Source organism: Centroberyx affinis, unplaced genomic scaffold, assembly GCF_046629955.1.
Source record: "Centroberyx affinis isolate AG114_WGS23_722 - 3 ecotype Tasmania unplaced genomic scaffold, CSIRO-AGI_Caff_v1 ptg001727l_1, whole genome shotgun sequence".
Lineage (NCBI taxonomy): Eukaryota > Metazoa > Chordata > Actinopteri > Beryciformes > Berycidae > Centroberyx > Centroberyx affinis.
Window position 1 is genome coordinate 69,117 of NW_027280134.1, and position 24,792 is coordinate 93,908.

General features: G+C 43.2%; 1 protein-coding gene across 1 annotated transcript; it reads left to right on the forward strand.

The window, feature by feature from the left end:
• The first annotated feature begins 266 nt into the window (after positions 1-266).
• Positions 267-24,195, forward strand: enpp2 (ectonucleotide pyrophosphatase/phosphodiesterase 2). The gene is made up of 25 exons (XM_071528812.1): positions 267-284; positions 1,530-1,635; positions 5,020-5,175; positions 5,727-5,852; positions 6,624-6,684; positions 6,986-7,083; positions 7,196-7,275; positions 7,583-7,702; positions 8,485-8,540; positions 10,893-10,958; positions 12,052-12,124; positions 12,531-12,639; positions 12,911-13,036; positions 13,648-13,679; positions 13,968-14,095; positions 16,159-16,234; positions 16,563-16,650; positions 16,943-17,112; positions 19,446-19,491; positions 20,286-20,425; positions 20,901-21,036; positions 21,323-21,400; positions 21,825-21,957; positions 22,271-22,424; positions 22,785-24,195. The coding sequence occupies exons 1-25, from the start codon at positions 267-269 to the stop codon at positions 22,953-22,955; spliced, it is 2,547 nt and encodes an 848-aa protein (XP_071384913.1). The 3' UTR covers positions 22,956-24,195.
• The last annotated feature ends 597 nt before the right edge of the window (positions 24,196-24,792 follow it).

The window sequence follows — 24,792 nt, forward strand, 5'->3', positions numbered from 1 at the left end:
GGCATTTTATGGCAGGACTTTACCCCCTCCTGTGTTTCTCTTTTCCTTCTCCCTGCCTCATCATCCAAATCGCCGCCAGATAAAAGCCCTCCTCTCGCCCCCAAAACCAATAAGAATCCGGTGCGCTCCTTTCAGCCTCCTCCCTCCTTCTCCTCTCCCCTGCTTTCTCCAACGGTCCTCCTCTCTGGTGGTCCTTGGGTTTGGGAGTCAGCATCACTCATTCTCCGACCTACAGCACAGGACTACACTCACCCTGACAGAGGAACATGTTGCTGCACGAACTGGTACGGTAAGAGCCCTGTGTAGAGGTTTGAGCTGCGGGTTGGTTCGTCGCTGTGCGTAAATCCGTGCGCAATTACGCGCTTCTCCGTTGATTACTGTATCATGCATTATTCGTTGCGGTCTCCCCCAGGAAGGGAGATTACCAGGATGTTCTTAGCTCTGTTTTAAGTCTCCCTTATCCTCCTGCTGGTCATCATTTGCAGAACAATTGTAGATTCGTCGATCGTTTTCAAGTGGCGAACGAGTATCAAAGGCGATTGTTATGCGGCTGCGGGTGGTCCCATTCACTTTCAACTCCTCGCCGCAGCCGTCCTGACCGCTCATGGGGAACATGCAACCAACATGATCTTTGTTAGGCCCATTTTAAATAAAGATCTCAAAGAACTGAGTGCTTTCTTCACACATCACTGCAAAGTATCCCTTCTCCGCTTGTAATGAGGCGAGTCGTGTTTCACAAACTTTGGACCAATCACGTAATTTGGAAATTGCTTTTTTTTGCTTTTGGTGGCAGTGCGCCACAATGCTTTGGCTCCACTGAGCCAATAATGTTTTTTAACTTCAAGATGAAAATAAGAGGCATTTCATGCATTTTAACGAGTCTTATAGTAGTTATGATTTTGCAGAGCTAATAAGCCTTTCAGCAGCGGTACAGGTGTGGAGCGATGAAATGACACCTGATGTCACCAGTGTCAAGCCAAAAATTGGGTAAAAATAGGGATTTCTAACATTTCATTCCAGTAGTCAGGAAGACTACTGGAAGGAGTTTGATCAGAATGAGGACTTATTAATGCAGATGTGACAAGGAATGTCTGTCTGTTGAGTTGTTTGAACAAGAGAATGTTGTAATTTGCCTCTTTCACTGTAAAAGAAATGCTTTCTAATCCTTAAAATTCTGGTTTCTCTGTAGCTCAGAACCAAAAAGAGGTGACAGGTCTACTTATTGTATTTCCTCACAGTAAAACAGAGTAACAATATGTTTTCATGAGCCTGGCTGCAAGGGTAAGGCAAAATATCTCATTTGGACCGTGTGCTGGAAAAGTTTAGAAACAGCCTGAATCATGAGGAATAGATTATTTTAAGAGTTGTGATATTGCTGTGAATCTCGTTGCTGCTGATTGATTCTGCTGCCCAGAAAGTTGACTCACTAACAGTGAATTACAAATACACCCCATGACCTTTGATTGGCCTGTGCAACAGTTACAGTGTTTTACTTATTAACCCTTTTAATGTCCGCTATGTTGTTTCAGCTCGTGTGGATCCTGTCCGTCCTGTGCGGCGCTGACGTGTGTTTGGGATACGTCTACGACCGACCCAAACGCTCAGGAGAGGAGGGGGGGTCAGCCAGGACAGAGTGTGAGTACGCTGTGGGACCTCAGGCCTATTTGTTGTTGCTGGAGAAAAGGACAATCGAGAGTTAATTTCCGGTTTTAGTCATAGACCTAGAAACATCATCTTACTGGCGGCAATGTGAACCGCAAATTAGTGGTTAGAGAGACGGTCTTTCAACTGAATGACCTGGACTCAAGCGCTGTGTTGGCAAGCATCCGCCCTGCTGAAGTGTCCTTGAGCAAGACACTGAATCCCTACTAGCTCCAGATCTGCTCTGTATCGGACCTTGACCTCTGACCTCCCTGTGGAGGGAGGCAAGAGAAAAGAGAATTTCCCTACAATAAAGTCAATAAAGTATCAAATAAAAAATGCAAGTAGAGGAGTTGAATTTTCAGCGTTGTCAAATGAATCAGTCGTTAGATTAATGCCAGGGAATTAGTCTTTTACTGTACTTTTGCCTTATGTGGTATCAGCAAAAAGAGAATTTCTCTGCAGGGATCGATAAAGTATCACATTACATTACATATGCATGATAGTTTATTGAATATTTCTCCTTCTGAAATGTAATCCATGCTGCTAAATTAGACTTTTGCATGTGTGTAAAGGTAACAGCACCCAGCACATAGAGATGTAACACTATAACACATATGTTATATCTCTATGACCCAGCATGCCATGCCGCTATTCCATTACATTCCAACCCCATCTATAACAGTGGAGATGAATGATCATTATCTCACTACAGTATTGTGCGGCTGCCTGCAGTAATATGCATTAGAACCACACACACGCTTCTTCTTATGTGCAATCATCAAATTTATGTGATAGATTTTCAGAACTTTGTTCGACGTACATTAACATTACACATGGGTTCAGCAAAGCAAAACAGAACAAAAAAACACACACATACGTTTACTTTTATTTAGTGGCCAGAATGGCTCAGTGCAGGCAATGCGCAGTGTATTTTGGACACACGTTAATGTATCTTGGCCAGGTGTGCGCAGGACATGCCTAAAGCTATACACTCCCTGTCCAAGCCAGACGTAAAAAACAACTTTTGATATTTTTTTTTTTTTTTGTACGGACTAAGTCTTGAAACCAGTGTGAGCTTCGAGGGCAATCAATCACCCTGACATCAGCTGGAGTGACACCCGTGCACCCATGGCTGTCTGAGAGATTGCTCTTCTAAACTTGAGCTACATGCAATTAGATGAGAACTAACTTTCCACACCAGCAACTGTAGCTCTGTAGGAATTTCTCGAACTAACGTATAGTTTGTTTGCAGGATTATTTTCTATCTGAAGTGTCTGCCAGCGCATACGAAATGAGCAAGCAGGGAGTGTGGGGTGGAGTGGAGGGAGGGGGGGGGGGGGACAACGGATCACTGTGACCCTGCGTGCTCGTGATTGGGCAGCCCATGTGTGTTTTTTGGGGAGAGAGAGTGTGTTTGCGCAGCTCTACCTTGAGTCAATATTAAGAGAGCATTGGAGCCCATTTTCTGCCCCAGATTTTCTAACCCTGCTGGCACAAAAAAAACGAGACTATTGCTTCCCGGGGAGATTTAAAGTGTGCCAAAGATTGTCGTAGCGGCGTGAATGACAGCTGCAGTCTTTTGTGCTGTTTTTGTTGTTCCACATCTTCGCAAAAGGGGAGTTTTCAAAAACCTCCATTGGCATAGAGTCCAGAATCCAGAGTTTGGATTTGCGTGACGTTACGGCTCGTTCCACCTTTTGTTTCCTCAAGTATCGGGTTGGTTTTTGTGGCAGATACTGGAAAGTGGTCAGAGAGAGAGAACTGTATTCATAGAGCTGGATTTGAACCCGTGGAGCTGAGAGTACGGTTGTATGCGGGCTAGTGGGCTGAACCACCGGGACACCTCACACCCCGACTGTCTCACCTTTTCCACCCGCTGGGACGGAGCAGGAGTGAGTCTCACACCAAATAGGGGATTGATGTTTACCGTGCCCCTGCACACAGATAGTACACTACTGTGCCAACTGGCGGGACACCATGAATAATTTGGAACACCTAAATTCCTCCACATGCCGTGCAGATGCACGTGTACTTACACACACACATATTCACACACACAGCACACAGAAACACACATGCAAAAACTCCTGTTGGCATCCCCTTGGTTTTCTCTGCTGGCACGGTTGTGTTTTTTTTTCATGAGCGAGTGGACAAGGAACATCTTGTTAGGAATGTAACAGTTCAAGTCCTCTCTGGCTGTCTCTCAGATCTCCAGGATATCTTTATTTAGGCCTGGGGTTCTCAAACTGCAGATCGGGATCCAAAATGGGTCACAAGCCTGTGTCTTTTGGGTCCTCACTGGACAAGAGCACTAGTATGTGAGAGCACTAGTGAGACAGAATTAGCTCAGTTTAGGTCCTAGGATGAGGTTTTTCAGTGTTTCTCATGAGGGAATAGAACATATGGAGATATGTATGATATCATGTTATAAATTAAATAAAGTTCATATCCTCTCTTGAACATTACGGCAATCAGTGCAATCAAAACACTAGACTGTTTTCTTTATTTTGACAGCGAGGTGGCACTACCGAAGTGTATTCCAAATTAATATTATATGACTTGATGAAGCCTTGCGCCGAAATGTTTTTATTTTTAGCTAGCCAACCACATTTTCGGAGACAAGGTATGTGAATGCACATCTGCACATTTGCAAGTTATTATATTCTTTTTTTTAAATATTTTCTTAAGAAGGCATTCGGCAAAGCTCAGGCCTTTACGTTGTTTGTAATTAATTTGTGACTAAAGGTCAGTATAGGTGAAAAGAGATTTAAGATTTAGATATAGATGTGGCTATCTAGTTAACGCTGGGGGTCAAACCTGCACAGCTGCCAACATGTGGTATACACATTACCATGGTATACACATTACCGTGGTATACACATTACCGTGGTATACACATTACCAATCTGCACTGCAGGGAAGCCTTCATCACCGCCGTCTGTTTTTTACACGCTCCAATAAAATCGCAAAATGATTTTGGGAAGTTCAAATCCGCTACTTGTAAACAGGATTGCTGCCAGCTTGCAGAATGGGCTGGGAATTTTTTTTTTTCACTAGTAGCTGTTTCATGCCTGTAAGCTCTGTCCCCGGTCTGTTCTGCCTTTGCATTCAGCACTTTATTATAAAGCTGCACTAGACAAGATCATTTATGTAACAGTACACCCGTCTTATGGCACTGCAACAGAGAAGAGTCCCTGATTGAGACCCCGTAGATTCTTGCCCAAATGAATATCTGGTGTTGAGTACGGACGCTTCTCAAAGCTAGTTAAGATATATACAGTAGATATGAGATATAAATAATCTATTCAAACTTTCAAAAAAAATGTATAACAGATCATTTTCTAATTCTGTATTCGCTGTCTCTTTGGTCCCCAGCTCGCTCTGCTCCTCTCTACGTGGCGACCTCTGGCTCCTGCAGGAACAGGTGTTTTGAGTTGGTGGAGGCCGAGCCGCCGAACTGCCGCTGTGATAACCTGTGTAAGACCTACAACAGCTGCTGCTCCGACTTCGACCCGCTCTGCCTCCGCACAGGTACTGCATCGCCCTCTCTGCTTCTCCTCTATTTTGTTTTTCTCTCTCCTCTCCTCTCCTCTCCTCCCTTATTTCTCCTTTGTTCCCTTCCTTCCTCCCCTCTCTCTCTCTCTCCTTGCTTCTCTCTGAAATCCCCCCCTGCTACTTCCAGCGTTGGTGGTCTGATTTATATGTTCCCTCCTTCAGCTAGGTGGTCTTTGGCTTACTACCGCCTTGCCAGTGTAATCCTCCCACTGTCTGAAAACGTTGCAGTAGTTTTGTTTAGGGCAGCGCTGTGGTCTTTCACCCTGACAGCGTGTAGGAGTGCAAATCTCACTTTTAGCTGCAACGGGGGATTTCACCTGGTGCGGTGAAGTGAACTCACCGGTGTCTTGAGAATTTGGTCAAGCGTTCAAAACAATGAGTGCATACATCTCTAGCATGGGTAGCCCCAGTGGGAATGGAGCCTCTGACCTTGGCAGTGTTAGTGCCATGGCTGCACAGGAGCTGATACGCAGCCAAATTACTGTTATATTGATATCTCATCCTATCATGTCTCTTTCCATATCCAGAGGGAGGGTATGAGTGCAGTAAGGATCGCTGCGGGGAGAGTCGAAACGACCAGCATGCCTGCCACTGCTCTGATGACTGTCTGGCCAAAGGAGACTGTTGTACCAACTATAAGACTCTGTGTAAAGGTTTGTGACTTTTGTATGTCCTGTAAGAATCATTATAATACATGTAAAGACTTACAATTTAGATTGTATTTTTTCAGACAGTGGATTGGGACTGAGAAGCGATTTATGTGAGGGTTAAAATGGGTCCTTAAATTATTGAGAAAAACAGCTGATGGAAAATTGTGATTTCGTCTGAAGCTGCTGGCTATGTCACACATCTTCAAGTCTCAGAGATATAACATAGGCTTGCAGTCTGGTAGGTTTGTATCTTTCAAATAGGTTGAATTTTGTGACAAAACCCTTCAATAGCCCAAAAAAATGGTTGTCGGACACAATCAAATGTGGGCCCAGAGAAAAGGTATGAAAACAAGGAAAGGGAAGTAGCCTGCAGTGTGTCTCCCACATTTATTCTGGTGCCTTTCCATTTTTCTGCTAAGTAAACTACCCCACTTTGTTATTTGCCTGCACAAATTGAATTGCTATAAATAAGCTCAGGTTTTAAGAAAAAGAAAATAGGAAAGTTTGGGGCAGCGGCCACACACATTATTCAATGCCTCCCCCTTGATCTTGATAACTACAGGTTTTAGGGAGAATATGAATGAAAAAAGGACTGGAGGAAAGGACTTTTCTCCTTTATCTTCTCAGATTTGACCAAATCAGCAGCTGTGCACGTATAATCCTGTATAGAATTCAACAGTTTTAATGCTTGTTCCAAAGCAACCACTTCCCCAGTTGGCGTTGTTGATACATCATCTAATTTTCTCTCTCTCTACTATTATCTTGTTCTTTCAGGAGACACTTCATGGCTGCAGGACGAGTGTGAGGATATCAAGACCCCTGACTGTCCTGCTGGGTACGTTGACTACACAGAAATAATGGAGAAGAAACTAATAATGGTGCAAACAAAGTTAATTTTCCTCTGTTGATCAACTCTGAACATGAGTGAGCTGCAAGCAGAAGCAATGGCATCCCCCATGTCATCATATATATATATACAGTTTATAAAAAAATTGCATCCCTCTATTGTGCCATAGATATCAGGGACAATGTGTGAGAAAACAAGTTTTTACCTGCTTTCATTTCTCTGTTTTACTCTTTGTTTCCCTGTCTCCTAGCTTACTTTGTCCTCTTCCCTGTGTTGTGTTTGACTGCAGGTTTGTGCGCCCGCCGCTCATCATGCTGTCAGTGGATGGATTCAGAGCTTCTTACGTGAAGAGAGGCACCGCCGTCATACCCAACATCGAGAAACTCAGTAAGGCCTGGATGGGGACTGAATCGAAATGAAGAAGGAAGGAGGGGTTGGACTTAGCTGTAACGAGCCCTGAAAATGTTCATGTTTGTTTTGGTCTGTCTTCCCCCCTCAGGAACATGTGGTACCCATGCTCCGTACATGAGGCCCGTTTACCCCTCCAAGACCTTCCCCAACCTCTACTCCCTGGCGACGGTACGGGACATTATCTGACAGGAACATTCATTTCTGTCAATAGTACAGAGGGTCATACAGTATGTTGCAGTGTTATTGAATTGCTGTCAGTGGTTCACCATGATGAAAAATATTCTTCCTCAAGTGTTTCCATATTTAAGCAGTAATGCTGGGTGATAACAGTATACATGCAATGTACACACTTAGTCTTTATCATATTTACAGGCAATACAGTGAAAGAAAAAACAGTAACAATCAAGTATTCCATGACAAATATTGTTGGACTAACCAAAGCTGCCCTGTTAATCTCACTTTGAATGGTTCTCAGGGTCTCTATCCAGAGTCTCATGGCATCGTTGGCAACTCCATGCATGACCCGGTGTTTGATGCCACCTTCACCCTGAGAGGCAGAGAGAAACTCAACCACCGCTGGTGGGGAGGACAGCCTGTAAGTACTGTATCTCTCTTCTCTTCTCTTCTCTTCTCTTCTCTTCTCTTCTCTTCTCTTCTCTTCTCTTCTCTTCTCTTCTCTCACCTCATTTTCCCTCTTTTCTCTGTTGTCATACTCAGTCTTGCTCTCCTTCTCTCCATCTGTATTCCATCAAAAGTGTGATTGTGTGATTAGTGAGCTGGCAAGGACTCTTTTTGTTTGTTCTTTGTTTTGATTATGCATGACTTTAGTAGATGGCTTTTACTGTGAATATTTCATATTTAAGAATTCAGGTCAGATCAGAGATAGGAGGCCAACAAAAGCAGAGACTTGTGCAGTAAAATGATTGTTCACTTTAATCTTGCTGCCAACTATAGCAGGGTTGGATTTGCAGGGCACAGATTCAAGAAACTAAGTCTAATAAGCTTTGTTATGCATTGAATAAAGTCAGATGATAATCTGTGATAAATGAAAGTTGTTTTGGGCTCAAACTTGGTCAAAACCAAAGCTTTGACATTAAGCAACCTGGGACTATTGTAAGCCTTGCATTGGTAACTAAGCCCTTACAAATGTCAGTGGCAAAAATCTTTCTACATGGATGGACAAAACTAGCATCTTTTGCATCATTTTATAACAATTGTTCCGCTTACACTTGGCATGCAGGTGGTGAAATGCTTGACCTCAAGGTCATGGTCCTTTCATTGCTTGTGTCCTGGGCAAAATTGTAATAGTATTCCACTGAACTATGTTTGACTGATAAAATAATGTGACTGTACCATGTTGTCCTCTTTCTCTCTTAGATCTGGATCACTGCAGTGAAACAGGGAGTGAAGGCTGCCACATTCTTCTGGCCTGTGTAAGTCTGTTCCTCAAATTTTATGCACACACACACACACACACACACACACAAACACTTCTGGGTCAGGAAATAGTGTCTGCCAAATGACCCTAAGTATCAGGAATGTCAAGGCCTTTTGTAGCAAATTATTATTAGCTTTGTTCTTTCTGTGCAGTTTGTTAGTGGTGTGCAGAAGCTTTGGCTGTCCACCTTTGGACAAATTGAAAAAAACTGGCTGATTTTTCTATTCTATGTGTCATTTATTATTATTATTTCTGCTAACCTTATTGATCCTCGCTTGCCACCCTCCACAGAAAGGTCAGCTACAGGTCAGTGCCAATACAGCTATTAGGGATTCGACACTTCAGCTGGGTGGATGCTTTGCTATGACATGTGGGCTCATTCTCCGGTTGTAGGGTGATCCCCCAACTCACTACAGCACCCTGCTGCCCAGGGTTTAAGCTCACACTGCCCATATACAAGTAGCTTGTTTATTGGACAGAGTTTTGTACAATCTAATTCCAGTCCCTGTAACTTTAGCTAAGCATGATGGACTTGTCTGTGCGATTCTCTGCTTTCTTTGGTGTTCATAGCTGTTAGGAACACATTAATAAATAGCTGAATATGGTCAGTATATATCAGTCCAGAGTGCAGTTTGCCCTCAGTTCATTTTGTTATTCTAGGCTTTCCAAGCATGAGTAACTGCTGGCTATCAGATGTCAACATCCCTCTCCTTATACCCATAAAACCTTGTGTTTTGGGGTTGTTTCCTGTAATTGGTTTGGATGACGTTCTCACTCCTAATTAACCACACCGCAGTTTGCTCGGAAGAGACCTGCATGTTCAGGCGGTGTCAGTGCAGTCATTTGGTGCAAACAGAGTTCGAATGGCATTGTTCTCACTTTGCCAAACAAACTGAACTAAAGAGCAAACTCTCCAGAGTTCGAATAACAGCTCCAAACACGGTGTGAACGTGCCCTTAAAGACTACTGCAGTGCCATTGTCCTTGTAAATGATTCAGCGGCTCCAAGTCATTTGGTAGTGAGAGTTCTGTCAAGTCAGCAGAACATGCCCGGTCATGTTTCTGCCACACTCTCAGGCCGGAGCGGGCCGCCGCAGCACCAAACCTATAGCCTGTAGAACACAAAGGAGCCCACATGTATCAGCACAGAGAAGGCTTTGATAGAGCGGGAGGCAGATCTCAGCAGAGGGATGGCGTTGGGCTGTTTTTACAGCAATTTGTGTAAATGGCCCTGTTTACACTACGCGGGGTTCCTCTGTGAACTGGGGTCGCAGACGTGCCACTCTGTCGAGCCGTGGGGGCCAGAGTGGGCTTCGGAGTGCTTTTCTTGCTCTTGGCACCAACCGAGGTGTGAGAAAGAGAGAGAGAGAATAAAGAGGAAGAGACAGGAGTGTGTATATGAGAGGGAGACGAAGAGAATGTGTGGGATGTATTTGTCTCCGTGTGGTAGTGCATGCGTACATTTGTGTGTGTGTGTGTGTGTGTGTGTGTGTGTGTGCGTGTGTGTGTCACACTGAGCAAGCCTTTTTCTACAATGCAGTGCATGGTTTTAGTGTTGTAGTACCACAGTGGGGATTGGCAAGGTAATGGGGACCAGGGATTGTAGCTAAATAACTGGCTGACTGGTTGAAGGTCTGTGTTGGGTTCAGCTTTCTGGGAGGTCCCCCCCCCACCCCCACCCCACCACAACCACAGAACAAGGGAGGAGAGAAAACGAGAGAGGGAGAGAGAGAGACAGAGGGAGAGAGTATGAGAAAGAAAGTGGGAGGAGGGAATACCGAGGTGAAATTGTGAGCAGAGAGAAAGAGCAAAGGTAAGGAGAGCAGACAGAGAGAGTGGAGAGTGTGAGAAAGAGGCCTCCTGTCAAGTGTTGAAGCAGTGTAACCGAACCCCCTTGTTCCTCCGCCCTGCCCCCCCCCCCCCCGCTGCAGCACACGTCAAGCCCCCGGTCCCGGGCCTGATGGTTGACAGCTGTGGACTGTGTGACAGCCCAGCAGCTTGGTTGGTGGCCTCGTCTCTGCACAGGCAGCCTTTGACTCTCAGACACTTTAAACAGGGAGTGAGCTTTAAATGTGTTACATCCTACAACCCTCGGCTTTATGAGTCTCTTTGAGGGTTTAAGGAATAGTTTGGTGGTTTTTAATGCTTCGACAGGGCAACATGGCACTAGACACTTTAAATCCAAAATCAGACTCAACCACTGCTTTTGTTTATGCTTATTTCATTGGCTTGAATACATGTTTTCATTCTCAGATCCATTTATTGTGTCTGTCTCAAGTGACATCCATCCATTTGTTACCCTTCATAGTGTGTGTGTGTGTGTGTGTGTGTGTGTGTGTGTGTTGCAGTGCCATCCCGTTGGAGAGGCGCATACTGACCATGCTGCAGTGGCTCCACCTCCCTGAAGGAGAGAGGTGAATTCTTCTTCTTCTTCTTTCTCACATTCTCTTTCTTCCTCCGCTTCTCTGCCCTTACACTCTGCGTTTCTTTTCTTTGTCAGCACTTAATCACTTTTTAATCACAATGAAGCACTCAATCAGGTGTGACCAAAGAGTCAGTCAGGTACACAGAGATGACAAAAAAAAGCACATTTACACCATATCTGTTGGGTTACATTCCAGGAAACACAACATAGCTGGATTATGCAATAAATGTTTGTCTGTCAACAGGCGTGGGTTCAGGTCACTTGGAATTAAATAATTTCAGAATGAAAATAGATATCGGTATTCATTTATGACAGTGAGCCCATTCTCAATTATTTCTTATTTGGTTAGATATGACAACCTTCTCATGCCAAAAATTATTCAGAGTTAGAATTTTGAACAAAATCTAGTTCTTGGACTGAATATGAACTGAACCCAGGCCAGTTCTACACAAAGTGAAATACAATAGAATGAGTAGACTTTAAGTACGCCAGGCTAATCATACTCCTTATATCTGCTTCACTGATTTAGCTGCACAGAACCACACACCATAGCCAGTCAGTTGCTCTCTCTCTCTCTCTCTCTCTCTCTCTCTCTCTCTCTCTCTCTCACACACACTCAATCACTTGCTAACTCACTTTTCGTGTTTGAAAATCAAACCTGAGTCGTGCCTCTAAGCTGCTGTTTACCTTTTGATAATGCTGGATCAACAGCGCCTTGTTATGCCCTGCCAAGCTCCATTGCAACTGTGCAACATGTGGTTGTGGTTGACTTGTAATTACACACGACTTCCCTCTCTAATGATATGATCAGACTCTGTGTGTGTGTGTGTGCGTGTGCGTGTGCGCGCGTGTGTGTTTGAGTTTGTGTGAGTTTGTGTTCTGTTCTGTTTTTAGTTCAGTGTGCTACTACTGCTACTACTGCTACTATTACTACTACTACTGCTAGCCTACTACTAACACTACCCCCTAGTTGTCCTCCACCTCTTCATACTAATGTGAACTACCACTACCACCACCACTACTACTACAACAACAACTACTGCTACAAACACATCTCCATGGTAACTCCTGTCTTGTTTCAGGCCCTATGTTTACGCCATGCACTCTGAGCAGCCAGACACATATGGACACAAACTGGGGCCCATGAGCACAGAAGTGAGTACCGTGTGTCTGCATCTGTGCTTGTGTGTGTACACAGGGATGTGTGTGTGTGTGTGTGTGTGTGTGTGTGTGTGTGTGTGTGTGTGTGTGTGTGAGAGAGTGTGTGTGCAACCACATGCTTGGTCCCTGGAAAGCACATGACACAGTACACAAACCAGACAGATACAGTATCACACATTACACACAAGGTTAGCCACACAAACACTCACACAATCTCTATGTGTGTGTATTTCTGTTGAAAAACCTACTAGATGTGCTTGACAAAATCCTATACAAACACACAGACAAGATAACAGCAAAAACAACAATAACCCCAAATTGTCTCTCTCTCACATGTAAACACACACATACACACACACACACACACACACTCAGTTATGACTCACCTTCTGTTTTCCAGTTGAATAACCCTCTGAGGGTGATTGACAGGATCATTGGCCAACTGATGGACGGCCTTAAGCAGATGAAACTGCACCGCTGTGTCAACATCATCATGGTGGGGGACCACGGTACCGTCACACACACACACACACACACACACACACACACACACACACACACACACACACACACACACACACACACTCTCTCTGAAGTGCTTTGCTCAAAAGCACTTTGGCAGTAGATGTAGAGGGAGTGGAGAGCAATCCTCATTCACTTTCCCTATAGGTTTCACCAACCAATCACAAACACTTCTCTGAACCAGGCTACCACTGCCTCTCCAATACGCACACACACACACACACACACACACACACTCATCCTCCCGTCTGTCCACAGGAATGGAAGAGGCCCACTGCGATCGGACCGAGTTCCTCAGCAACTACATGACCAATATTGATGACATCATCCTCATCCCTGGGTCGCTAGGCAGAATACGCTCCAGATACCCCAACAATCCTAAATGTGAGAGAGAAAACACACAAAAAAAATATTGTAAATACTGCTTGAGCTAGGTTTGACCAAGGTGCAAGAGGGAAGCAGACAGATTCAAGCTCACTGATGCAGAAATTGTGGAAGTCCCTCTGTACTGCATCTGCTGTAGACAACGCCATGACACTACTGCTGTTTTGTCTTAAAATAATGAATCTAGCACTATTTATTTAGCCGTACTCTACATTATTTAGGAAAAGTAGGCTGCAATGAAGGACAGATGAAGGATAGATGTGTGACGGGTGGCATCCACATTGTCTACATACTGGAAACGTTGTTGTAAATGTGCTAGGTCAGACTGAAGCAATGGCAGAACTTAACCTTGTCTTGTGTCATTCTTTTAAAAAAGGCATTTTGTTCAATAACTAGAGTCAAGTGTCCTGCTAACCTACTTCTCAGTCATTTATAATAACACTTTGCTATGTTTAAGTTCATATTTTGACAGCTGGCATTGAACTGTTGAAATGCATCTGTCCAGATGTGGAGCTGTAATATGTTTGTTTTGAATTTACTTGTCATACACCAAGAGATGGAAAAAGCTTTGTAACAATTTTATGTGCTTTGAATATTGTTCTTTTTTTCAGATGACCCAAAGGCTGTTGTTGCAAATCTAACAGTAAGTATTAAACAGCCATATGCTATATCTTGTTGATTGAAAAAATAGGTTTGCATGCAAAATATGAGCACTGTTAATTTGACTTGTGCAGACTTTAAAACGACTAGTGTGGGATTCTGAAATGTAATGATAGAGGAATGGTACTTTCTGTTACATTTTACCTAAGATCTTTCACTAATAAGGGGGGACATTTAATAGTCTGATAACAAAGTGGGCTCCATATCCCTTCCTCACCTCTCAAACTGACCCTTTAAGATTAAAAATACTAAAGATTCTTTCTTTTTCCAGTGTAAGAAAGCAGACCAGCACTTTAAGCCATACTTGAAGCAGCACCTGCCTAAGAGACTGCACTACGCCAACAACCGACGCATCGAGGAGATTCACCTGCTAGTGGAGAGGAAGTGGCACGTTGCCAGGTGCAAATACACATGACTACTACTACAGCAAAGACCATCTATCTATCTCCTCCTCCTATTTTGCATCCCAGAGAGCATAGACACATTTATTGTTGCCACCACAGGCGCTCAATCTGGCACAGACTTGAAACAATCAAATTACAGCCAATCCTTTTGGCTTGGGTGTAACTTGGTCCTGAATATACAAAATATTAGGAACAGTGATGAGGTGAATCCAGGTAAAAGCCATTATCCTGTATTGATTTCCTTTATTAAATCTATACCAATCACAAAGGAGGAGATGTAGATAAAGAGAAGCAGACAAGTTAGAGAAGGATTTTAAAGCTTTGAGACAATTGAGATGTAAATTGCGCAAAAGGGGCTGCAACTCAATATCAGGAAGACGATCCTAATATTAAGTATATTTAGTGTAGCTGTGCCATTTTCAACAGACCCATCAGTGAAGTTTTGGACAGCACATCATACTTTATTTTATAGCACATTTTATGTCAACATGGGTTGCTATTAACACATCGTTAACACATGTTGTGTTGAAAAGTAATAAGGTGTATGTATGTGTGTGTGTGTGTGTGTGTGTGTGCTCAAAATTCCACATCTTTTTGAAAAGTGCCGGCTGCTGAAGCTTTGATGAGATGCTAAAATTAACTCTGACAGGCGTTTGATGTTGAGCAGTGAGAAGCCTGACTAGAGTGATTCAGTGACAAAGTAAACCATGAAGTCATCAGGACTGAAAGTGAAAACAAACTACCATGGCAAACCGTGTGTGTGTGTGTGTGGTGTGCGTGTGTCTGTGTGTGTGTGTGTGTGTGTGTTCATGCCAGTAACAGTCTCCCTCCATGGAGTTGTCGTGTTGTTTGGGTTGGTGAACCGTGGGAGAGCTACAGTCAGTCACACACACACACACATACACACACGTACACACACACAGGGCTGCTCAATGAAAGAGATCTTTGAGGTTTCTCTGCAGCTGAGATACAGACGGGCTAATCGTTGGCACCGGAGCTGTGCGCTGAGTGCTGGAGCGTTTGCACTCTCACAGACACACACAGACACATATACATTAGTCAATGTCTACTTAAATCTCAAACCAACTAACTATTCACACCAAATGAAACACTGAGTTTGTCCTGTTTCCCCCATCAGCTCGTGATTTACATTTTCTACATGCTTGTGGCTTCACCCCCTAGGCACGCACATGCACGCACACACACACACACACACACACACACACACACACACACTGGAAGTAGTGTTTTAATGGACACTTAATAAAAACTGTCTGTTTTTCAATTAGAGGAGTGTGGCTTGAGTTGTGTGAAGGAGTGGTTGTTCTGGGCTGGGGGCTGACGGAGGTGAATTCCTCCAAAATACCGGGGATTAACTGTATTAAATACCACAGTTTAACCCTTTAAACCTTGTGTGTACCTGTTATCAGGTTGTAGGACCGCTTCAATTTAGTTCATTTAGTTTAATTTTACTTGGATCTCCATTAACTGAAACTACAGTGACAGATAGTCTTCCAGGGATCCAGACACACAACGTACAGTACACATCTACATATAGAGAGGTAAAAATGGAATTTAATCACAATTATGATGAACAGACCCATAAGAGGAGTGCAAGCTATCATGGGGTTATGACACACAGATGTAGTCAGTCTTTTCCATTATAAAGTTTAAAATGCGTGCAAAATGTTACTGGCCAGTTGTCGTCACTGAAGTCTGATACCAAGTGACAGAATCTGGGAAGCTTTTTTTCATGTTGCCAATGGGGGAGTAAGAAATGAGGGGGTTCACTTCATCACTGTTTGCATATGAATCGTTCACCAACCTGTTAGTCATAGAGAACCAGCTCAGAGCAAAATATGATTAGGTGAAAAAACACACAGCAGATCTTTCTTTTCTAAACCCCCTTAAATGGGTATTTGACACCTATGATGTTAAGGTGGTAATCTGTGAAATCCTCATGAAATCCTGATGACACTTCAAATGGAATCTAATGTAGAGCTGAACACATTGTGCACCAATCCAATGCTGATCTGTCACTTATGCTATCCATTACAGGAAAGTCCCTGAAGGGAGGAGGCACTGCGGCTTCGCTGGTGACCACGGATATGACAATAAGATCAACAGCATGCAGGTAGGCTACTCTCTATACACTGCAATGGGATCCTCATATTTGATCATTTCTGACATTTCCCAAGTGGCACAATTGGGCAAATGACTTATGTGAAAGTTCAAAATATCTCCATACATTGGCCAAGAGACACCATTCCTTCAGCCTGTAGGCTGTCCGTTATTTTTCACCAATGGGACACTCTTGTCACCATTCCAGTTCAATTCTCAAGTAGGACACCAGTTTTGGAAATACACTGGCATGATGTTTGGAATATATGGGATTTAAGATGATACCTTGATGTACTAACTTCTGTACTTATTATGACAAATCAATTCACTTTCATTTTCAGACTATTTTCTTGGGATATGGACCTACATTTAAATTCAAGACTAAAGTTCCAGCCTTTGAAAACATTGAGCTTTACAATGTTATGTGTGGTAAGGTTTTTTTTTATATTTGGGGCAGATGCGTGCGTGTGTATGTGTGTGTGTGTTTGTGTGTGTGTGTGTGTGTGTGTGTGTGTGCGTGTGTGTGCGTGTGCGTGTGCGTGTGTGAGTGTATGTGTTTGATTCTAATCAACATGAAGGATTAGAGGTCTTGTGAGCCAAAAGGAGTTCTTCATTTGAATGTGTGTGTAAACTAAGCACAAGGTAAGTAACATTTTGTTTGTGTGACCATTTCCCGTTCTTTGGATTCCTCTTGAATGACACTGATGTCCCCCAATCTCAGATCTGCTGGGTCTGAAACCGGCCCCCAACAACGGAACCCACGGCAGTCTGAACCACCTGCTGAGAACCCCCTCCTACAGACCCGCCATGCCAGAGGAGGTTTCCAGGCCGACGCCCTCTGGCCTTGTTCCCATGGGAACAGACGACCTGGGCTGCACCTGCGATGACAAGGTCAGCCATGATGAGTCAGCGGCGGCAGACCTGGGACCAGTTTCCTGTAGACGCCTGAAAGGAAGACAGAAAGTCTTTGGGAGGTTGGCCCGTTGGTTCATTTACATAAGTGATGAGATCAGCCTTCTTAGTTTGAATAATGCTAGTCATCTATTTTCACTCAAGGTTAAATTGAGTGAAAATGGAGCACTAGAACGAATGGGGACACATGGATGATTTCGGTGTCTTATGTTCAATATCACTTGACCAGTAAGTTGACCAATGGGCCAATCTACCAAAATTTTGATGTATACCTTTAATATAATGAGTATACATGGGCAACTGTTTGAGGCAACATGCAGGCAATTTTGCTGCGATGGGGTTTTGTGTCTAACATAATAATAATGTAAAACTTTATTGAGTCCTATAGGGAAATTCTCTTTTGGTTTGCCCCTTCCACAGGGAGGTCAGAGGTCAGGGTCAAGTATTGCGCAACACCCCTGGCTCAAGCGAACTTCAGCTTGCTGTCACCTGGTCTTGAACCCTGTTTCTCGAACCACTAGCTCACCCTTCCAGCCGATGTTGGGCTATAAGGAGCAACATTAGCATGTAAAACTACTGTTGATCATAAATACTGGAGAAACTGCCGGTCAGCATGTCCTCAAACTGTTGCCTGTGTGAGGTGCCTTACATTACAGCTCCCTTGTCTGTAATTACAGTGAAATAAGAATAATGTGATACTTTGTTGATGCCTGTAGGGAAATTACACCTTTCAAAATTCAACAAAGCCTGACTCAACTGGCTCTGTTGCTGCCCATAGTCCAATCAGTCACTTTCCCTTGGCTGCATATGGACTTGTCAGATTGTTGGATTTGGTTTCACCTTGAGAATACTTAACCACCTCTAGAGAAAAAAAGCAATGCTCAGTCTCCCTATTTCTCACAGTATCAGTAACTTCTGTGTGAAACTCATATTTTACTACAGGTTGTATTTTGTTTCTGGATAATAACTTCATGTTACAGATGTGAGGGGGCTATAAAGGATAACCCACCTTAACACTAAGATCATCTCTCCATTCACTCAGAATGGAATCGATCTTAGCATTGAGTTGCTTTTGACAAACTCAACCCTGATTAACTGAGCTTCACATCTTCAAAGAGAAAACATGAGGATCATTTTGTTCAGTGACCTATTGACTTTTTTTGGCTGTTTAAAGTGATATTTAACACTGGTTGAAAATTTGCACTTTTTCATGAATTGTCAACAACCAATATTGGCTGCTCTGGGTCTTAGTCTGAGGCTGACTGATCCTGAGCTCCTGAAAAATGGAAATGTTCTACTGAAGTGAAAAAAACACTTTGAGTGGCCAGGAAGTTAATTCAGATGCTCCTCATGCAGCTGAGATACTTGAAACTGTTGTGATATTTATATCTGCTAAGGTCTGCTCAGTAAGAAAGCTCTTGCTGTAACGTTTACTGGGATTGATTGGTCTTGCCTCTGTAGAACCAAACAGTCAATTCACATGGCAATATTGGCTCTTCTGAGTTTGAAAATGTGAGTTGTGTTGCCCTGTGAGACGGGCCAAGTGACATTAACTCTAGCACTATGCCCAGCTGATTTCCTAAACATGCCACAGCAAGTAACTCAATGGGACTCAATACAATTTATTCTCATTTTGTCCAATTTAATATTAATATTTTGCTTTTTCGGTGCAATCAAACTTGTTTGATCTTTTTTACATAGCAGACCTGTAAAAATACATGGAATCATCTGCATGGGCCTGTCATCCATGATTAATTCAAATGCTTTTGTGTGTGTGTGCATGTGTGTGTGCGTGTGTGTGTGTGTGTGTGTGCGCGTGTGTTTGTCTTGTAAAAATGTGTATCTCTATGATTAATTGACTGTTGTTTTGTCTTGCCGCCTATTCAGTTTCCCTAAATGCTGAAATAATCTTGATGCATTTCTTTGCTTTCTGTGGCAGAGCTAGAGTCAATTCATTTCAGTTCAATCAATTCAAAACTTAAATAGAATCTGCAATTAATTTGCTAATGAAAGAACATTCATTCTCCTTTATTTTTTAGGTTCAATATGACAACCATCTCATTCAGTATAATTTTGGAGACTATCTACTTCCTGAATTGCTTGAAGTGGAACTGAATTAAACCCAGCCCTGCCCTGCACAGTGTTTCACTTTATCTATATTGTGTGTGATTCCCATGTAGATCTCTGGCAAGAGATTGTTTCAATCTCCAATCTTTTTGCAGTTGCGTGTAAAAAGTAGGGGCCAGAGAGGTTTGAAAGTGACCCTTGTACGAGGCTATAACCTGGAGTCACTGTGGCTCTGTCTCTTACAGAACAAAGTGGAGGAGCTAAACCAGCGACTGAGGCAAGCTATTGATGGTCAGTCTAACGCATCATGATGTTGAAAATGTTAAAATGTATCAAATAACAGTAAATTCTAGCTATTGATGGTCAATATAATGCAAGCTTGACCTTAGGGGTTGAGAAAATTCTCAATCAAACTTCAATGACTGCAATAATATGTTATTTTGAAATGAAAAATGCCAATAGCTTTGTGACTGGACAGAAGCCAGTGTTAAAGCCATGCACTCATACTAGCCTTCCCACAGTTGTACTATAATACAACATCTTGTCTAATATACAACGGGTAGTTTCAGCCAAGCAATCTGATTGGTCAAAGCTGGGTCCCAAGCTAGTTGTCAGTCTTTATTGCTTTCTCCTGATTTGTACTCTTGTAAACATTACTTACTTTGAAGAAAACTTTTCAGACAGTACACATGAGTGGATAACCATTAATATAAAAGCCATAATAGACAGATAAGAGTTCTTTATTATGATGGCCGGCTCAGTAATGGCCTGTGCTTTGTATACATATTCATGGTCTTGAACACCCTCTGAGGTATTATAGCTATAACCTTCCACTAAGCTATGTATAGACAGTGTATACCCTGATATTGATGGTCACTCTCACACATCATAGCATATTAAGCCTTATAGTATAGTAAAATTGAAGATATTGATGTGTAGTCATTGTGTTTTGTGAACTATATTGTAAATTCTAATGGATTTTTTGTGTTTTACTGTTCAGCATTTTAAAAGAGCAGTGGGTTGAAATGTGTCCTGTTACATACTCGGCTCTCCTCTCCTCTCCTCCTGTGCTCCTCCCCTCTCAGACAGCAGGAACCTGCCGCACGGCCGACCCGCCGTTCTCTTTCGTACCAAATACTCCATCCTCCACCACAGCGACTACATCAGCGGCTACAGCGAAGCTCTCTCTATGCCCATCTGGACCTCGTACAGCGTCGGCAAACAGGTAGAGCCTGTGTTCTGTGGCCTGGTTTGAGGAGCGCCCACAGAGAATAACCCTGAATGGGATAGTCAAGTTAGAAGTTAGGAGCTATAGCCTTTCACACACTGTCAGCTATCAGGTAGATCCTATGTTCTGTCATGATTCAAAGGTCAAGGGGCATACAATACAACTTTATGGCCATGCCTAGAAAATTGTCTTTGGTCTTGTCTCAAGTTCAATAAATCACATATAACATCGCATTCATACAATTATATAAAACACAGCCAAAAATTAGAGACAAAGGCTCTTTTGTACAGATTTGCAGAAGTACAGATGTACAGAATTACATTGATCCGGTAAGAAAAGTAACTGCTGAACAATTGAAAATGATACTTAAAAGTAGATGGCCGTGCTTAATTCTCTCTCCCTCTTTGTCTCTGTCTGTCCTTTTCTCTGTGTGTGTGTGTGTGTGTGTGTGTGTGTGTGTGTCGTCCCCCAGGTAGAAGTGTCCCCCCTGCCAGAAGCCCTGTCTAACTGTGTGAGACCTGACGTCCGGGTCCCCCCAGCCTTCAGCCAGTCCTGCACCAACTACAGAGCGGACAAACAGATCGCCTACGCCTTCCTGTACCCGCCGCGTAAGTTCACTGTCAGAGCATCATAGTGCAACCTGACCAAACTCTTCCTGATCAATAAATGTGGTTTATCCTGGATGTTGGAGTAGGTCAAGTCGTCCAGAGTGCTGTGCAGACCGCAGTGCAGGCTCTTTATTTGCAGTCTTCTCAAAAAAAACTACTGAAATTATTGGATGGTGCATCTTGAGTATCTTGTCCTGTGTGTGTGTACACATGTATGCGTACATGTATGTGGATGCTGTGCGAGTGCATTACGTTCTGAAAATGTTTGTGTTTTCCTTGTTGACAGAGTTGTCTTCAACCATGGATGGAAAATATGATGCTGTCCTCATCACCAACACCGTTCCCATGTATCCCGCTTTCAAGAGTAAGTCAGTCAGTGATTATAGCTTTCTTCCAGGGCTTTGTCAGTGGAGTCCTGCAGAAACCTTGCATCACACAATTTTGACTTGTTTTGCTGCAGTGCTGTTTGATGATCACATCACTGTTGATATATTGTAAAACTGTCAAAAAAATATATGGAAGTCAATAATGAAATCACTCTTTCTCACCTTTCTGGACACAGATGAAACAGTTTTCACACCAAGGTCAATAGGGATTGGATAGTAGCTGCAAAAAGAAAACCATATTGAACCTTTAGTGGAGTTTCACATGTAGGTCAGCAGTTCAGAAGACACTGTGTGACTTGAAAATATTGATTCTTCTTCTGTCATGACCACACTACGTCTCTTCTTCTGCTATAACCTCCCATCCCTTCATCCAACACCGCTGCCCTTGTCTCCCCCTCTCAGGGATATGGGGTTACTTCCAGAGGGCGCTGGTGAAGAAGTACGCCACGGAGAGGAACGGCTTGAACGTGGTCACTGGACCCATATTTGACTACGACTACGACGGCGTCAGGGACTCGGCTGAGAAGATGAAACAGTAAGGACGTTTACCACACTCTGGGCACTCTGTTGGCCACAAATAGTTTCATCTGTCAACTTCCCTTGACATCAATTTCATCCATATAGTATAACTTAATTGCAGCCTAATAACATAAATGCATAAGCACATGATCCTTGCCAGAATGCCTGTATTGTCATAAGCAACCATGTGTTTTTCTGTGTGAGTGAGTGTGCTTCTCTCACATAGTTTAGGATATCAGCTTCAGCATCGCCTATCAGCATAATTAACAGTTATAGGTATATAGTTATACACCTCACCTATGTGTTATGTTTTTCTGTCTTCATCGTAGGTATGTTAGCGGTACGATACCCATCCCCACCCACTACTTTGTGGTGCTGACCAGCTGCTTAGACTTCACGCAGGCTGCTGACTCCTGCAGCGGCCCCCTCAGCAGCTCCGCCTTCGTCCTGCCGCACAGGCCCGACAACGACGAGACCTGCAATGTAAGTGTACGGGTTCCAAGATCCAAAGATCCTGGGTTCCAAAGCTTGATATCTGGCATCTGATACCTGAGATTTGATAGGACGAGCTTGAAAAAGTCATATTTTTTGAAGCATGAAATGTACACAGGGAAGACAGTGTAAAGGCCCCAGGGGAAAACGGATGAAAATTTTGATATAATTGAACCAAAGTGTGTTCAGGGCTATCTGTGATGTAGGGTTTCAGATTCCTGAGAGGAAAGAGAGGGTAAACACATACTAATAACTTTGTCGTCCATTCTGCGTTTTAATTCAATAATGCTGACGTTGTTATCCTGCCCCCCCCCCCCCGCCCACCTCCACCCCTCTTACGCCCCCCTGCAGAGTTCAGAGGAGGAGTCCCGCTGGGTGGAGGACCTGATGAAGATGCACACGGCTCGGGTCAGAGACGTGGAGATCCTGTCGGGCCTGGACTTCTACCGCAGAACCACCCGCAGCTACCCGGAGATCCTCTCCCTCAAGACCTACATGCACACCTACGAGAGCGAGATCTGACGGACCATGATGCACCGCGCTGCTCAAAGCAGACAGGACGGTGTAGTAACTGTTACCGGCGATGTTTCGGGTCTTTTTCAGCCGTGGTGGAGGAAGAGATCCGGTCATCTCTGACCTACTGTCCCTCACCATTATTCTTGTTACACCGACCTTAGCTTTCACTGGATGCCACGGCTCCCATCTGCGGCCACTTTGCAGCGTCCATTTTGTGTCCCTCTCACTAAGCATTTGGTTTTATCCATCTATGAAGGGACAACCTGTAACACCACTGAGCAACTAGCTGTGGTACAGTCCGGTTCAGTATGTACTGTTTAGCAGGACAGGAAGACTTTTCCCCTGCATTACATTGTTCCTGCCTCAGACAGTTATTAAAATTAATTGAAATGATGACTGAAATTCCCACAAAACGCATCTCCAGCAGTCATAATCCCAATTAAAAAGAAGGAGAATCAGAGGCAGGGCTGCACACCTTGAATTCTGTCTCTATACATCCTGTATTTCTGACATATATATTGTTTCATATTTATTACATTCCCAAATAATTAATTTTTCATTTCATGTATTCCAAAAAACTGTACCATATAGCAGTTTATACCTACTGAAGGATGTACCCTCGTCATCGTAACCAACAGAACTTCTTGTGGATTTTTAAAAGAAATGGAGCAGTACGTGTAACTTCAAATTGTATTCTGTAAGAAAGAAATCAAGCATTATTTCAAAGGATTTCAAAAATCCTGAAATGCACTGCAAGGCTGTAGTCAGGATCACCTCAGTCTGGTCAGATTACAGACCAAGTCCAAACCAAGACCATGAACAGTCCAAGTCTGGCTCCAATCTATCTAAGACAATAACAAAACTCTGATGAATGAAACCAGAGTCCCAGACAAAACCAACACTTTAACAATGCAGTCTCCAGGCAGGATTTGAAAACTAGTCTTAGTGCATATTCACTGGTCACTATGCTGTTGACCCACTGTTTGCGTAACACTTTCCCATTATGTTCAGTGAGTATGAAGAATGAAAGTTGCCTTTATTTTTGTGACGTTGATGATAATGCAATGTGATGCTGTGTGTGTGTGTGTGTGTTGAATTCAAGATTGTTTTGCTGTTTGAATGTGTGTTTGACTGTTGTGAGCGTTCACTTTTCTTCTATGCACAATAATGACAATGATGATAATGATTTTGTAATGTATCCCCATTTACCACCTGTGTGACTGACTTATTTATGCCTTATGTAAAATCCTGAAATTTCAATTCAATAAACAAGTTTTGTACTAAATAATATGTTGTGGTGTATAATAAGTCAGCTGAAGATGCCGTTACAGCCAATGCCTAGAACCTGTTTCGGTGTCTTAAAAGACCAATATTGAAATTGGTCACATCCTTTTATTGGCTCATCAATAACAAACATGTCAGTTTGGCTGCTAGTCCATTCATGAGGTTGCATGATAAGTTAATACGCTTTCCAATAACTTAGGCCCAGTATATTGCAGTTTTATTTTCTCACCACCCGCTCAAACTGACAGCAGGTTGAAATGATAAGAGCACATCTGTCCCTCTGTCCAGTAGCGCCACCCTGTGGACAAACACAGAACTTGATACCAATCTGACAGAATGAAGAAGATCTTTCTCCTGTTGAGAAGATGCAGCAGACCAGTCAATATTCCTCATCACCGGATGAAATCCTGCCCTTGTTGGCTATATTTAACATGGCAGTGACAGCTTCCACACGTCTGTGGATACAGATAGGCACCAACCAGAAAGTGTCTACCTGTGTTGCTCTACATTGTCTACCGACCAGAGCAGCAGCCATCATGCTGGTAGTGGTTTCAGTCTT